Genomic DNA, 16,974 nt, shown 5'->3' with positions numbered 1-16,974 from the left:
CTCCTCATCTCTCTCCTAAAAGGGCCACCCCTAATTTTGCAACAGTGCCCCCTAGTTCTGGACTCACCCACAAGAGGAAGCATCCTTTCCATGTCCACCTTGTCAAGGCCGTTCAGGATCTTGTATACTTCAATCAAATCACCCCTCACTCTTCTAAACTCCAGCGGGAACAAGCCCAGTCTGTCCAACCTTTCCACATAAGACAACCCACTCATTCTCGCATGAATGTCAACACAGCAGGATGAAGCAAAGAAACAACGAAAGGGTTTCTCTGCTTTCCCTGTGTCTGCTGTCACCTATGCACTTAGCAACTATTATGGCATGGTCCGCTTGCACAATTCCCTTTTCTGTTTCGCTCTTCAGTATTCCCATTGTTTTTTGTTCCTCAGACACTGCTTGTCAGGCTTCTGTTCTCTCATTTTAAATCTCATGCCTTAATGCAGGTGACATGGACCTCGCCCACTGGCTGGGAAAGCCCATCACTTTGAGGGTGGAAATTCTTCCCCCCCCCCCAGCCCCACCCCGAAAGAGCTGTGTCAGCCATCAGAGGGTGGCGCAGCCTGCAAGTGGCGGCAGCTGTCAGAAATGCACCCAGGGAAAGGCCAAGGGACCCAGGCCACAGGTAATTGAGGGCAGGATGGGCCATGGGAAAGCAGGCCCCCCCACCCCATTTCTGATGCTGGGCCCCTGGATCAGGCATTAATCAATGGATCCTCCTGGGAGCCCACAATCAAACATGATTGTGTTTGCTTGTTGGGCTTCCCACACAGTGACTGCCCCTTGGTTGAATACCAGCGGTGGTGGGAGGAGGCCCTTAAGTGTCAGGTTTGTTTGCCGCTTGATTGAAGAACTCAGCATCAGGAAGCAGTGGGGGAGGGGGTGATGGGGGAGCCTCTGAGAGTCACCCCTGACCTTTCTTCTGACCGCCCTCTTTCCCCCCACCAAGTTAAATTCTGCCCATTACCATTGCACAAGTTTGGACCATTACATTGGACCTGAGGTTGTGATTCTATCTCAAATCCTCAGCAACTGAGACTAAGGGAAACAATGTAAACAAGTGATATTAAATGTGAGAATGAACCTTGAATTAACTTATTCATTGATGTGCCTAGATAGACTGATGCTGCCTATAACACTTTTACTGTTGCTAATTTATATTGGGATATAAATTCCCCCTAATTTTATGGCAGTGTGAGTATGAAATATGTTGACTGCCTTTATGCTTGCGCTAATAAGTTCACTAATATTTGTGAAGGGACAGATCAATACTCCATTGCGTTCTGTCAATATTTAGGTTTCTGTTTATAAAGCTAGTCTCTGGCAGGCATGTAACTCCCAATTTTCAATTGTGACCCCCCAGTGCCGCTGTCCTGCAGTTAATTGGTTGGGCAGTGCAGGAGTTCCTCCAGCTTGACATCACATTAGCTGTACCCCACACAATGGCCGAGATTCTGTAAATAGTGTGCTATTCCTGCTGTTATAACTGGAACTCTGCGCCACGTCCGCTTTCTCTCTTTTTGCCTTTTCCAACAGAATTATAAATAAAATTCTAAGTGCTAGCGGCGTGCACGCAAAACACATTTGCTTTTGCGGCGGGGGAAGCTTTTCATTGGTCAAAGCTGCCGTCAGCTGACAATTCGGCATCCACAGGCAGCCTCAAACAGGGAGGCTCTGCATCATGGCCACAACTTTCCTGCCCAACTACATCGTCATTATCTAGAGACTTCAGAGCACAGAGGTGGGATGGGTGTTTTTCAGAATTAAATTTCACTTGTAAATAATTCACATTACATTGGTTTCACTTTATTCATGCGTGCATTATCGTTTTATTTCTTGAGACTAGCTTAGTCAGAGAGCTAAATGTACTGACAGGCTTCATGGTTTGTGCACATTGATGCTTACAGGGGAGTTAGGGATATTTCCTTTATTGCGGAAGAAACAATGTTGTGTTTTTTTGTTCACTCTTTATTGAATGTTCATATGAGTGTCCAGTACTCACCACACTGTGGGACATGGCTGAACTCACAGTCCCTCCCTCCTATGCATTGTAAAGGACATTGGCTGAGATTACTGCCCGTAGGGGTAATTGAAATGTTGTGGGTGAACTCAAAGCCTTGTAAGGACTCTGCCAGCTAACACCAGCTATTACACATTTGAACAGTACTGATACCACCCTTTAGGCCCTTCATTTTCTTACCTTGACTGAATGTCCCCTTTACCCCCACCGCACCCAGGACACCAAGCCTTTCCCACTTCACTAGTCCATGCCCCCGTCCTGACCCTCTGACCTCTCATTGATCCCTCCTCCAATCCTTCATGTCCCTGACCTCACTGCACAACCCCCCCACCACTGACTCCCCCTTGCCAGTCCTGAGCCTCTATGTGAGAGTCCATTCTCCTGTTTCCCCCGACCTTGTGGGTGTACCTACACCACATGGACTGCAGCAGTTCAAGTAGGCAGCTCAGCACCACCTTCTCAAGGGCAATTCATGATGGGCAATAATTGCTGGCCCAGCCGGTGATACCCAAATCCCATGAACAAATTTAAAAAACTGCTGCTGACTTTACCTCTGCATCTCAACCCGCCATCACGAAATTCAAATTTCGCGTCCCACCTCATTAAATCACCCCACACGCTACATTTCCTGCTCTTGTAAGCTCCATAAAATACTCCTCTCCCAATGTATTTGAGCTGTCAGTACAGACATAGCTTGTAGTTTGCTATAAATGTGATGTTTAGTATGTGATTCATCACACTGTGATGATCTGGGTAGTCCATGCAAATTACTGCGCATATTATAGCAGTTTCATGACTGCATTTTAATTTTGCTGCATTGGCAATTGAGATTTACAGCTACTTTGTGCAGTTATAGGAGGAGGGGCTATAGAGGAAAAGCTTCCTGTACTAATTCAGTGGGTTGAGTAGGAACTCCCCGATGTCCATTTTGGAAGAACATGCTTGGTTCATGAGGTAAGGAGGCTATTTGGCCTCTGTGAACATTCATGTCAAAGAAAGCCTACAATCCTCACAACATGTAGTTGTCTCTTAAATGATACCAAGATATTCTCCTCAACTGTAGTCTTCCCCGTTTGTGGTTCAGTCTTTTTAAGACAAAAGCCTTCCTGACATCCGTACTAAGTTTGTCTTGTACCAGTTTAGACAGCACCCGCTGTGTTCTACTGTTGTGGCCAAACCTAAACTAGGCCCTGGGTTTACCTTTTTTATATGGTTTGCTATCATGTACAAGATCCCCTTTCAGCCACCCCCTTTGAAGACTGAAGGAAGTTGTACCATTCTCTGGATCTTTAAAGGGTTGACGAGTGCATCATTGAAAGGTGTTGATCACTGCCCTGATTGACTGGCCTGAGAAAAATGGATGAAATCTTGGAAGGTGATCCCAGTAACATTGTCAACAAAAAAAAAAATTCCCAAATAATAGAAACAGCTTATGCAGCTTATTCAGTCAGCATAAACCAATGGCTCTTCTGATTAGTGATGCTTAAATACGACATTGTAGTCGCACTTTTCCTAATGCCAGATGCTGTAGAAAAGCTATCTTAAAATGCTGGCAATGCTGCAGCAGCTTTTCACCTCCGAAGAATTCACTGAACTTAATTCATGGTTAATAACCAAGCTATATTTGCCCAGCTTTTGTGTTGGGAAACAATAATTCTACAAGGAGCTGCTGGTGTCTGGGGGTTTATCCCGTCTCGTGTTGTACTTTCACACATTCTGAATGCTTAACTGGGCAGCAAGTCAGAATGGCTTGCCCACATTTAATAAGAGAAGCTAAGCTTGTGGAATTCTGTGCACTGAATACCATGGAGGAATTTTTTTTGTCCTTTTGTTTGAATGGACGAAGCAATCAGTGTCTTTTTACACAAGAGGTGCAGAAAGGTGCCTAGCATTTTATTATAAGACTGTATGCTCGACACAAAAGCCTCCATGTCACTGTTTCAATCCCAGTTTCTGAAACTCTAGTGTTTATTCAGTCTAGCCCTTTTTGTTATTGTTTTATACAATGCTTCATAACTGTGAAGTATTGTTTATTAAGCTAAATAGAACAGTGCTGTATTCAGTGACTTATTAATTTAACGCCTTCCCTCACTGGGCGACAACTCCTCCCACAGGTGATGCCAGTGTCTCAGGAAAGGGTTAGGACTTGATGAAAGGTTCATTCTTGCAACAAAATGAGTAATTAAATCTGCGAGATGGCTTAAGTGGAGCATCTGTGGAGTTAAATCAGAAGCCTGCAGTCATCACCGTTGCGGGTAAAAGTGATGTGGTTTGGCTTAAAGAGTGAGGAAAATTAAAACCATAACTCAGCCAAGCCCAGGCCAAGAGTAGAGCCTAATTAATACAGGCCTCTGGCATCAGTCTCCCTCAATGTAGTGGCATTTCTGTAGGGATACAGGGAGATTCGTTTTTTTTAAAGTAAAAAATTGCTGAAATAATTGATATCTTGTCTGAGTTTACAATAACTTGAGTGAAATGTAAAAGCGATGAAGAAAAAAACATGTTACAGCCAAGGAATTATAGTTGATAATAGAGACAAATGCTTAAAATGTTTTGTGTGAAATTCCTCGGGCTGTATTCAGAATTTCAGTGTAGCAACCTGAGGCTAAACTCAGAAAATTTTTATGCATTAGTATCACCATTAGCAATTTCTAAATTTAAATCATAAGCACACTGTCAGTTCAACTGAGCACCAACAGCTTTACCATGTTTGATTGGCAATAAAGCACCTGTAACTCAAATTCTGGTTAACGGTGAGGTAAAGAGACCACACACCTTCAAGCGGTTCAAGAAGGCAGCTCACCGTCACCTTCCCAAGGGCAATTAGGGATGGGCAATGAATGCTGGACTAGCCAGTGATGCCCACACCCCATGAATGAATAAAAAAAAGTTCATTGTTCAATCAGTCATAAATTGAAAGTGGAATCATGTTGAATGTATATACTGTCTCAACACAAACCCATTTGGATATAAGTTTACCTGCTAATTTTTCACCCTAATGCAGAAAAGATTCACATTTCTCATAAAAGTAATATTTCCGTTTTTTTACAGCTTGGATGGTAGCACAAAATGTGTTTTCTCAATATTAAATAACCACATTCAGACTGGAATCAGCTGTGTATGTGCCTTCGCAATGCCACACAGCTGTCCAACTGGTTGTAACTAATATCCTGTGCACTGCAGCTAATGAACAGTGTGCTGAAACCAAACTCACTGTTCAGATATTTTAGGGATGCACTTCATCAGTTTTGTTCTTTAGAAAAAAATCATATAAAGTTTGAGCTGTAAGGTGGACAGAGTTATGGGAAGGAAACATGTTCTTATTTTTCAGAGTGCATGATAACAATGAAAGGGGGACACTCTAAGTGAAAATATATTGTCAAGCTGAGACAAAAGAAAATCTCTTTTAACAAGGATGTTAAGGGCACAATCCTGCACTTTAATCCAAATGCCACCTTTGCCTCCTGTTTTACAAACAAATGAGAGGTTTTTTTTGACATTGGTGTCCCTTTAACATTTCCCCAGTTTATTCTAGTTAGAGTCTGCATTAAACTTATCACTACTCCATCAATGCAGCTCAGCACCCTTCTCCTGCTCCCAGGAATGACATTAATGAATCCAGAAATGAAGGGGAGTGATTAAAATGCTAATGCACTTAGCTATTTCAGCACTGATCCCTCGAATGTAAGAGCACTTCTAGAATGATCAACTCCCTGAAATGGCCTCTGGTAAGATAAGAATTAATAAAATACGGTCTGGCCTGTACTAATAAAAAAAAAGGAAAGACCCCGAACACTGCCATTTGGCAAATGTAAAAGGGCAGGAGTGAGAAAAATAAAAGAATCCTTTTCCCCTCTCTTGACGCGAATTCTCACATGCTTCCCCCCTCTCTTTCAGTCCCATGATGACAGCCCCAGCATTTGGATGGCCACTCCCAAGATGCTGCTTCCTTCAGCGAGCCAGCTGCCATCAGGTACCCCGCTCTCGGTTCACCACCAGATCCAACTCCTTCAGCAGCAGCTACAGCAGCAACAGCAGCAGACACAGGTGGCTGTCGCTCAGGTAAGAAAGAGGCAGCATGTGAGGCCGTGGTGTAAGCTCTGTACAGAATTACCAGTTCAACCAGCCTCGAACTGTAATAATTGCAAAAAGAGAAGGCCTTCAACGGACATGGGGAGCGAGGAGGATGAGAGGAGGCGGTTCATTAGAGTAAAGCAGCAGCTTGATTGACCAAGCGCCCTCTTTCTGTGCTGTAATCTGCATGCTTCGTTTATGCAGTTGCTCTTTAGAAACTTTCTACTGATTGAATTGGTGATGTCACACTCTGGTATTACACTAAGGTATTGCCTGGCATGAAAGCATCACAATTAGGATTATTTTGACTTTCCCCGTGTACTTGCTACATTTAAATGGATCTGCTCAGGAGCTGAAACAGCAATACTGTATATAATAAATTTCACAATCTTTTTTAATGTAGTGTTTTTTGCCAAGAATGAAATGTGAAAGATTGGAGAACTAGATGACCTGACCGGGTGAACATAATTCATTAATAATTCCTTTTCTCTCTCTCTTAAATTTAAAGCACCTTCTTTTCTCTGTGCAATGATTTTCCTCCCTTCCCTTGCTTTCCTTGCTGAGTTTTGGTTTTAAAGGCTGCACTTACCAACCTCCAATTCATACTCCAAGTAGCCATCTTCATTTTGGCTTCCCATCTCCCTATCTGTGTAATCTCCTGCAGCCTTACAACCCACAGAGATCTCTGTGTTCCTCGGGTTCTGGCCCCTTTTCAGTTTCCTTCACTCCTCCATTGCCAGCCTTGTCTTTAGCCGCCAGGGCCCTGAGCTCTGGAGTGAGCCAGATTTTCAGAACTCTCTGTTTGCTTTCTCACTCATCTATCTTCTCGGACCTAGGCTTAGATTTTCAGGATGTTGAAATGACTCCAAAGCCAGTTCCAGGACTGGTACGGGATAAGGGTGCAGGTAACGAGCCCACATCTTGCACTCCCAACCTCACCAGCTCCATTGTGGGAGCATCTCCTAGCTACATCCACCCACCCCACCCCTGCTCCCCCCCCAACAATTCTTGTGGAGTCGGGCCAGCTTCTGGATGGCTTGTGGTTTATTGCTCCACAGAGAGTCATGAAACATAATCTGGATTCGGGAACCTTTTGAAAGGTAAGTTCAACACATCTTATCCATGCCCCTGCTATTCCCCCTCTTTGCAAGTCATGCCCCCCCTCACTCATTTCCACGGCCACACATCCTCCATGCCAACTTATGAGCCTTCCATGCCTATTCACCCACCTCTATGGCCCCTCCTACCGTCCATGCTATCCAATGGCCCTTTCATGCCCATTCACCCTGTATACATTATATACAGAACCAATGAGCCATTCAGTAACAACAGCATGTGTGGAACTGCTCAGAAACCACCTCCCATTCACAAATATTCTTTTGAAAATAACGCGCTGTTCCTACATCCCTATAAAAGAATCAATCAGACAGCTCATTAAAGTATCAATAACAGAGACTTCAAGCACTTCACACTTCTTAATCTTGTGCAAATAAACATCGAGACACTGACAAGAGAGACCACAGAAATAACAACTTATTACAACCACTTAAAGATGGCAATCAACCAAGGTCAACAATTCTCTCCAGTTATCAAAAGAGAACCCTCGACCGAGATAATCCTTTTATGAGTATGGGCTCTCAGCCAAGCATGCATAATAAAGGCAGGAGTTTTTTTAATATTCATTCATGGGATGTGGACATCGCTGACTGGACCAGCATTTATTCCCCATCCCTCGTTGCCCTTGAGAATGTGGTTGTGAGCTGCCTTCTTGAACCGCTGCAGTCCATGTGGTGTATGTACACCCACAATGCGGTTAGCAATGGAGTTCCAGGATTTTGACCCAGCGACAGTGAAGGAGCAGCGATATATTTCCAAGTCAGGATGCTGAGTGACTTGGAGGGGAACTTCCAGGTGGTGGTGTTCCCATCTATCTGCTGCCCTTGTCCTTCTAGATGGTAGTGGTCGTGGGTTTGGAAGGTGCTTTCTAAGGAGCCTTGGTGAATTTCTGCAGTGCATCTTGTGGATGGTACACACTGCTTCCAGTGTGCATTGGTGGTGGAGGGAGTGAATGTTTGTGGATGTGGTGCCAATCAAGCCGGCTGCTTTGTCCTGGATGGTGTCAAGCTTCTTGAGTCTAGTGGGAGCTTCACTCACCCAGCTTCACTCATCGTGCTTCAGTATCTGAGGAGTCATGAATGGTGCTAAACATTGTGCAATCATCACCAAAAATCCCCACTTCTGACCTTATGATGGAAGGAAGGTCTACTGAACTCCATCAGTAGAACTGGATGGTATCATTATGAATGTCTCATTTGTTCTGCACATAGTGTAATACTGGATGAATGGGTGTACATTGGGTCAGGATTTGGCATGGAGGGGATGAGGGGCCATGGGGAGTGAGCATTAGTTGGCATGGAGAACATGGAGGTGGCATGGGGACTGGGTGGGGTGTGAAGGGTGAGGGCTAGAGGGTCAACAACATTTAACACAGCTAAGGCGAAATCCCAGAGAACCAAGGCAGGCCTTCTAACCAGCCCACCTTGGTACCCGGCAGCCCTCATGACCACCTGCACTCTGCTTCCGAGGTTGGCAGTCCCAATTTTATCCCACAACCATGTCCCCAAAGCAAAGATTTGTGACACTCGGGGGGCCTTTCTACCAAAGGGGTACGGTGTGTTGGGAAATTTCCAGACTCGAGCTACTCGCTACGGTAGCGAAAATCCAGCCGCTACGTCTGTGTGTATTCTTGTTTTTATCCCAATGCTTATCATCTAATTTATGTTTATCTGCTCATGGGCTTGAAATGTAAAACTTGGCAAACTCGTTGAACTTATTAAGTTACATCATTAAACAAAATGCGTCAATGAGTTTGCCTTTATAACCTGAAATTTAATTAGACTGGTGTCTGATCAGCTTTCTACTTGAGCAGGCTTCATGTTAATGGGGTGTGAACATCTTTAACTCCTTCATTGGGAATAGTAGGATTGAGATGGTAGTGGGGCAGTTGGTTGATTTGTTTGTTTGCTTTCTGTGGCTTACACGCCAGTGCAGTACTACGGGAGTGCTGCACTGTCAAAGGTGCTGTCTTTCTGATGAGATGTTAAACTGAGGCCCTGTCTGCCTTTTCAGGTGGACATTATTATTATTGAGTCTTACACCACAGAAGGAAGCCATTCAGCCCATCTTGTCTGTGCCAGCTCTTCGAAACAGCTGTCCAATTTGGCCCCACATCATAGCATTTTCTCCCATAACTCTGCAAATTAGTCCCCTTCACATACATGTCCAATTGCCTTTTGAAAGTTTCTATGAAATCTGATTTCATCACCCTTCCAGCTAGCTTCTAAAATTTGGATTGTACTGTCTATGAAAAAATACATCTCATTTCCCCTCGAGTTCTTTTGCGAATTATTTGAAACCTATAACCTTTGGTCGCCAAGCTTCTTCCAGAAGGAACAGTTTCTCTTATTTGCTCTATCAAAACCCTTCATAATTTGAAAACCTCTATTAAGTCTCCCCTTAACCTTCTCTGATCTAAGGAGAACAATCTCAGCTTCTCTACTCTCTCCACATAACTGAACTCCACAAACCCTGATATCATCCTGGTAAGCCTCCTCTGTACCCTCTTCAATGTCTTGACATCCTTTTTAAAGTATGGTGCCCAGACAGTACTCTACTGAGGCCTAACCAGTGAGTCCCATGGCACTATTCGAACAGAAGGAAGAACCAGTAAAGCTTGGAAATGATGGGTTCTGGCCCAAACTGGAGTTCTATTTTAAGGTATACAAGGCCAGTTTGGACTAGTATTAGTCATTTCCCAAGTTTTACTAGTTTTTCCTTCTGGTGTACTGATCAATTCAGCCAAGACCACTAAAAACAGATAATCGGGTCATTATCACATGGATGTTTAAGGGAGTTTGCGCATAGACTAGCTGCTGCATCTCCTATATTACAACAGTGGCTACACTTCAAAGACACTTAATTGCCTGTAAAGTGTTTTGGGATGACTGAGCTTGTGAAAGGTGCTATACGAATGAAAGTTCTTTATTTTTGCTGAACCTCTTAAAATGCAATCACTCTAAGACTTCTAAGACATTTTAAGTTCCTTCAACATCTAACTCCATGAATCAAAATGAAGGCCTAGGTGGCATACTCCCGCAGTACTGCACTGGCGTGTAAACCATAGAAAGTGAACAAACAAATCCACCAATTGCCCCATTACCATCGCCATCCTACTATTTCCAATGAAGGAGTTAAAAACAGGCACATCCCACTCATGTGACGTCTCCCCAAGCAGAAGGACGATCAGACACCAGCCTAATTAGAATTTCAGATTATAAATGACAAAACCATTGACGCATTTTGTTTAATAATGTAGCTTGATAAGTCTCGCGAGTTTGTCAGGTTTTAAACTCATGACCAGATAAACATGCATTAGATAATATACATTGGGATGGATACAAACAAAAAAATACAGACAGTAGGGGCCAGATTTTCGCTACTGAGGCAGGTAGCTTGATTGCAAAAATTTCCCAACACACTGTACCCGCTGTGGTAGAAAGGCCCCCGAGTGTCATGATCTTCGCTGATACATAGAATGAAAATGTTGACCCCTCTATATGTTTCATTCTGTGTCCTGATTCAACATCTCTGCAGGTTTCCTTATTTTCATTCTGTTGTCATATTATTTTTGTGTCATTTCACAGGCTTTAGCTTCTATCCTAATGAGTACCTCAGAAGGTTCTGATTTCATGCATTGCCTCATTGACCAGCTTGTTGATATTCGCCTGTCCAGAAGCCTCTGGAATCTCTCAATCAACAGCTGGAGCAAATCCCTTGATGGAATTTCAGCTGTCAGTCACACTTTGGATTTCCACCATGATCAGCTTAGTTTCTATGGGTCAGATCTTTCTGATGGCTTCCTAGTCACCTACTGAGAACATGTCTATCACAAACTGAATAATAAGGGTGTTAACATTTTCCTTCTCCATGGTGTCATGAACTGAACGGCACTAATTTACTTCCTGGTATTTTCAAACCTCACTTTCCAATTGAGCTTCACCAGTTCCACTATACAGAACTCAGCTTTGATTCTGCCAACCTGCAACATTCTCAACTCATAACATTAATTCTTGTGGTTTATGTATGTGGGTTTTCTGGTTTCCAAATTAATATAACGCTTCACATCACATCTTGTTGCTGTCGTTTAATGCAAGCAGAGAATATTTTCAACCAATGGACCAATTGCAGATTATCCCTTTTGATCTGTACTTATTTAGACATTTATTTATTTTGTTTTTCATTTGCCTACCTAACACTTCAAAAGTGAAGGACTCTGGGACATTGGTGAAAGATGCCATAAAGCATTGCAGAAATGCAAGTATATTTTCTCCTGCTGTCTTGCCTGGTGCCAAATTTTGATGTGCCGGAGCCCTAAGAAAATGTGTTGGCCATATCATTTCTCATTCTGCTATTATGTTTTTCTCTTTGTATTATCATTGAATCCCCAAACATCAGTAAAATTATGCTTTTTAAGTGAAAAATATTAGTGCTGGTAGGCATTTTGTTTTGAACCATGTGGTATTTTGAATCATTAGTCTTTAGCATGGCTAGAATTTCATTATGCAACAGTTTAGTTACTCAATTCAAGCCTATTAAAAAAATGAATTACAGAAACTTTACTTGCTTCTGACTGGGGGATGGTATATAAAGGAGCCACTGCTTTTCTCAATTTATATTAATAGCCTAGACCCTGGGTGGACAGGGCACAATTTCAAAATTTGAAGATGATGCTGGACTTGGAAGTGTTGTGAACTGTGAGGAGGATCGTGATAGACTTCAAGAGGATATAGACAGGCTGGTAGATTGGACAGACACGTGGCAGATGAAATTTAATGTAGGGAAGTGTGAAATGATACATTTTGGTTAGAAGAACAGGGAGAGATGACATAAAATGAAAGGTACAATTCTAAAGGAAATGCAGGAGCAGAGGGACCTGGGTGTATATGTACATAAATCATTGAAGGTGGCAGAGCAGGTTGAGAAAGCAGTTAATAAATTATGCTGAATCCTTGGTTTTATAAATAGGGGCACAGAGTAGAAAAGCAGGTAAGTTATGAACCTTCATAAAACACTGGTTCAGTCTCAACAGAAAGGATGTGAAGGGTTCAGAAAAGGTGCAGGAAAAATTTATGAGAATGGTTCAAAGGTTGCGAGACTTCTGTTATGTGGATAGATTGGTGAAGCTGGGGCTGTTCTCCTTGGAGGAGAGGTTGAGAGGAGATTTGTTAGACGTGTTCAAAATCATGAAGGGTCTGGAAAGAGTAAATGCGGAGAAACTGTTCCCATTGGCTGAAGGTCGAGAGCCCGAAGGTGATTAACAAAAGAACCAGAGACGACATGAGGAGAAACTTCTTTATGCAGCAAGTGGTTTGGATCTGGAATGCACTGCCTGAGTGTGTGGTGGAGACAGATTCAATTGCAGTTTTCAGAAGGGAACTGGATAATTATCTGAAGAGAGATGATTTTACAGGGCTACAGGGAAAAGGTGGGGGAGTGGGACTAGCTGAGTTGCTGTTGGAGAGAACACAGAGGCAGGGGAATGAATGGCCTCCTTTTGTGCTATAACCGTTCTATGATACTAGTGTAGATACATTCAAGGAACTTGATAAACACACAGGAAGAAAGAAGCTGAAGGTTACGCTGATATTGTGATCAAGATGAGTGGGAGGAGGCTAGTGCGGAACATAAACACCAACGTAGATGAGGTGGGCCAAATGGCCTGTTTCTGTGCTGTAAATTCCACATAAAGCTGCCAGCAGGTCATACAAATACTATACTGCGGTTTACAGCCTCAGGCCATCACAGCCAAGGAATTAATGTTCAGTAGGCAAATGCAGCAGGGTGTTTGGGGATATTAATGCAGCTTTAGATCCTGGGATTGCTGACCTTCAAAGGCTCTGAAATGCCTGTTTATGAGAAAGCTGTGTACAGGGAGTTCTAAGGTCTGTATTTTCTTTTACAGTCAGGGAGCTATACAGGAGGGTTACTGCTGCTGCTGCTCCTCCACATTGACTCACAGACATTCACCTGCAGTAGTGTGAGACCCTTGACCCTGAGCCCGGCCTTGCTTCTGCCACCTCTTAGCATCCTTAATCTCCGGATTCGCAGCCACACTGTGAGCTCGGGACATTCTGATCAATTCCTAACGCCCAGCCGGAACTCAAACTCCAGGAACTCGCGGCCAAACTTGCCTTTGTGTCCCACATAATACCACAAGTAGAGTTCACTCATCAGGGTCCCCACGCCAGCCACCCCTGCGTCACATGTCAGGCAGCCCCCCATACAGTTGCGAGAGGATTTCCCTCCTGTTCTGATTGGTGCATCAATGAGCCAAATCCCCCTGCATGTGTTACTCCTGGAAACAAGTGCCCTCAGTATTGGAGGCAGTGAGGGTTAAAATCCAGTCAGACAATTAATGGAGGGATTCCACTGAGATCAGTGGAAAGAAAAATCAACTGGGGTGTATACTTAATGGCCAATCAGCAAAGAAGAGTTTACCACGTGTAATAACTTGATGGAGCAGCAGATTTGGTGAAGAAAAAGCTAACATTTATTTAGGAGACATATAGAGGTGCTTGCACATGAGATGAGATCTCTCCGTTGCAAGCTAACCCCTCCTCCCCCCCACCAACCACAGGATTACCTGCGCAATAAGCTTATTGGTTGAAGCCCCAGTAATCGCATCACATGATGAGTGATTGACAGGAGGGAGGGGCAATACATCGAGTTACTACCCCATGCAGAGGTGAATATTAAAGCCTTTAAATAGGAGGTGCCAGAGCAGTAGCACTACACCCCTGTGTTGCATACACCCACTCATGTTTTCTCTTGCTCGTGTACTCTCTCTCGCTGCTCTCTCTCTCGCTTGCGCTATTTCTTTCTCAAGCTTGCTCTCTCTTGCTCTCACTCTCTGAGGAAGAAAGGAATAGAAGGTTATGCTGATAGGGTTGGATGGAGAGGAGCAGGAGGAGGCTCAGATGGAGCATAAACACGACAAGTTGGGCTGAAAGGCCTGTTTCTGTGCTGTAAATTATATGTAATTCTCTTTCTCTTGCTCGCTTTCTGTCTCTCTAACTTTCTGTTTTTGTCTTTTTTTCTTATAACTTGTTATGGATGATAATCCAGAAGCAGCTCTCTCCTGTTTTGTAAAAACGTCCATTTTCCTTTGGTGATCCCAGGAAGTGGCTTGGGCAGTAACCTGTTCCAAGGCCACTGGTGTTGCCAATCCATGACAGGCTACACAGAGGAACACTGTACACTTCTTCCTTGTTCCAGTCCTACTCCGGCCCCCTCCCACAACTCTTTCTCCGGTACATCGATGATTACTTCGGTGTGGCTTCATGCTCTCGTCGGGACCTGGAAAAATGTATTAATTTTGCTTCCAATTTCCACCCCTCCATCATTTTCACATGGTCCATCTCTGACACTTCCCTTCCCTTCCTTGACCTCTCTGTCTCAATTTCTGGTGATAGACTGTCCACCAATATCCATTACAAGCCTACCGACTCCCACAGCTACCTGGACTACAGCAACTCACACCCCGCTTCCTGTAAGGACTCCATCCCATTCTCTCAGTTCCTTCACCTCCGTCGCATCTGTTCTGATGATGCTACCTTCAAAAACAGTTCCTCTGACATGTCTTCCTTCTTCCTTAACCGAGGTTTTCCACCCACGGTGGTTGACAGGGCCCTCAACCGTGTCCGGCCCATCTCCCGCACATCCGCCCTCACACCTTCCTCTCCCTCCCAGAACCATGATAGGGTCCCCCTTGTCCTCACTTATCACCCCACCAGCCTCCGCATTCAAAGGATCATCCTCCGCCATTTCTGCCAACTCCAGCATGATGCCACCACCAAACACATCTTCCCTTCACCCCCCCGGCGGCATTCCATAGGGATCGTTCCCTCCGTGACACCCTGGTCCACTCCTCCATCACCCCTTACTCCTCAACCCCCTCCCACGGTACCTTCCCATGCAACCGCAGAAGATGCAACACCTGCCCCTTCACTTCCCCTCTCCTCACCGTCCAAGGGCCCAAACACTCCTTTCAAGTGAAGCAGCATTTCACTTGCACTTCCCTCAACTTAATCTACTGCATTCGTTGCTCCCAATGCGGTTTCCTCTACATTGGAGAGACCAAACGCAGACTGGGCGACCGCTTTGCAGAACACCTTCGGTCTGTCCGCAAGAATTACCCAGACCTCCCTGTCGCTTGCCATTTCAACACTCTACCCTGCTCTCTTGCCCACATGTCTGTTGTTGGCTTGCTGCATTGTTCCAGTGAAGCTCAACGCAAACTAGAGGAACAGCACCTCATCTTCCGACTAGGCACTTTACAGCTTTCCGAACTGAATATTAAGTTCAACAATTTTAGATCATGAACTCTCTCCTCCATCCCCACCCCCTTTCCGTTTCTTCCCCCTCCCTTTTGTTTTTTCCAATAATTTATATAGATTTTTCTTTTCCCACCTGTTTCCATTAATTTTAAATGTATTTCCACCCATTGTTTTATCTCTACCTTTTAGCCCTTTTAGTATTCCATCACTTCACCCCACCCCCACTAGGGCTATCTGTACCTTGCTTGTCCTGCTTTCTACCCTTAATTAGCACATTCCTTTAGATAATATCACCACCTTCAACATCTCTTTGCCCTTTTGTTTGTGACATCTTTTGGTTATCTCCACCTATTACTGGCTTCTTGTCCCAACACCCCCCCCTTTCCTATTTCACCCCTTTCCTATTTTTACTTAGTTCTGTTGAAGGGTCATGAGGACTCGAAACGTCAACTGTGCTCTTCTCCGCAGCTGCTGCCAGACCTGCTGAGTTTTTCCAGGTATTTCTGTTCGTGTTTTTGTTTTGGATTTCCAGCATCCGCAGTTCTTTGCTTTTATTTCAGAATGGGAGTTCTGAATGTGTTTCTCAGTTTGTGCTATGACAATGCCCTGGGTGGGCCATCATGTATTAGTCTTATCTCTCACCCTGTGCTTAGCAGATTTGCACTGCACTCAATACGCACGTTCACAAATGTTTCTTTCAAAAGCATGTCTGGAAACTGTGTTGCTTGCTTGGTGTGCTGCTGGTATGAGCTGTATCCATGACGACGTACTCAACAAATGTAGTTAGTCAAAGAGCTTCCCATGAGAAAGAATCATCCAGGAATATTGAAATGATAGCCAGGGAGGGGAAGCTGAAATGTTTTTTGCAGGTCAGCCTTTAACAGGTTTGTGGTACCTTTATAGCAGCTCTTAGTTTCCTAGCAATGAATCTGTTATTGACTGGGTCAGAAATCTGTGGCACTAAACCTTTCAGTGTCCTATTGTGCTAAAGTCAGAACTATATAAAACACACAAATAAACTAGAAGTAGCAGTGACTTTCATTTATATAATACCTTTAGTGGAATAAAATATCCGACAGGAGAATTATCAAGCAAGATTTGACATTAGTCCATGTTGTGTCTCAGAACCGTTGCAACAAGACAAAACTTCAGCTTCCGACCATGAACTCTCTCCTCCATCCTCACCCCTTTTTTATCCTCTTTTTTCAATATTAATTTTTATTTATCCCCTTTTATTTTTATTCATTTTCATTTTTATTCATTGTTTTATCACCACCTTTAATCCTATTTTCAATCTTTTTTCCCCACCACCATTCCCTCCCCCCACCCCACCCCCATAAGCCAGTGCCACTACCATTAACACCCCTTTGTCCTTTAGTTCATGACATCTTTGTCAACCTCTCCTTTGTCCCCACCTATCACTGGCCTTCTATCCAGCTCCACCTGCCCCACCCCCCTCAAGCAGCACGGGGAGAATTTTCTCTCCCT

The 16,974-nt window shown here is 44.0% G+C and overlaps 1 protein-coding gene across 5 annotated transcripts in view; it reads left to right on the top strand.

The window, feature by feature from the left end:
* nos1apa (nitric oxide synthase 1 (neuronal) adaptor protein a) overlaps positions 1–16,974 on the top strand; it is a 410,966-nt gene that overhangs the window by 340,364 nt on the left and 53,628 nt on the right. For all 5 annotated transcript variants that reach the window (XM_078561751.1, XM_078561752.1, XM_078561753.1 and 2 more), the window contains one exon: positions 5,915–6,079. In XM_078561751.1, coding sequence (XP_078417877.1) covers positions 5,915–6,079 — 165 coding nt within the window. The remainder of the gene's footprint in view (positions 1–5,914; positions 6,080–16,974) is intronic.

Source organism: Cetorhinus maximus, chromosome 17, assembly GCF_964194155.1.
Source record: "Cetorhinus maximus chromosome 17, sCetMax3.hap1.1, whole genome shotgun sequence".
Lineage (NCBI taxonomy): Eukaryota > Metazoa > Chordata > Chondrichthyes > Lamniformes > Cetorhinidae > Cetorhinus > Cetorhinus maximus.
The sequence above is the reverse complement of the archived record's forward strand: the minus strand, read 5'-3'. Positions and strand labels throughout refer to the sequence as shown.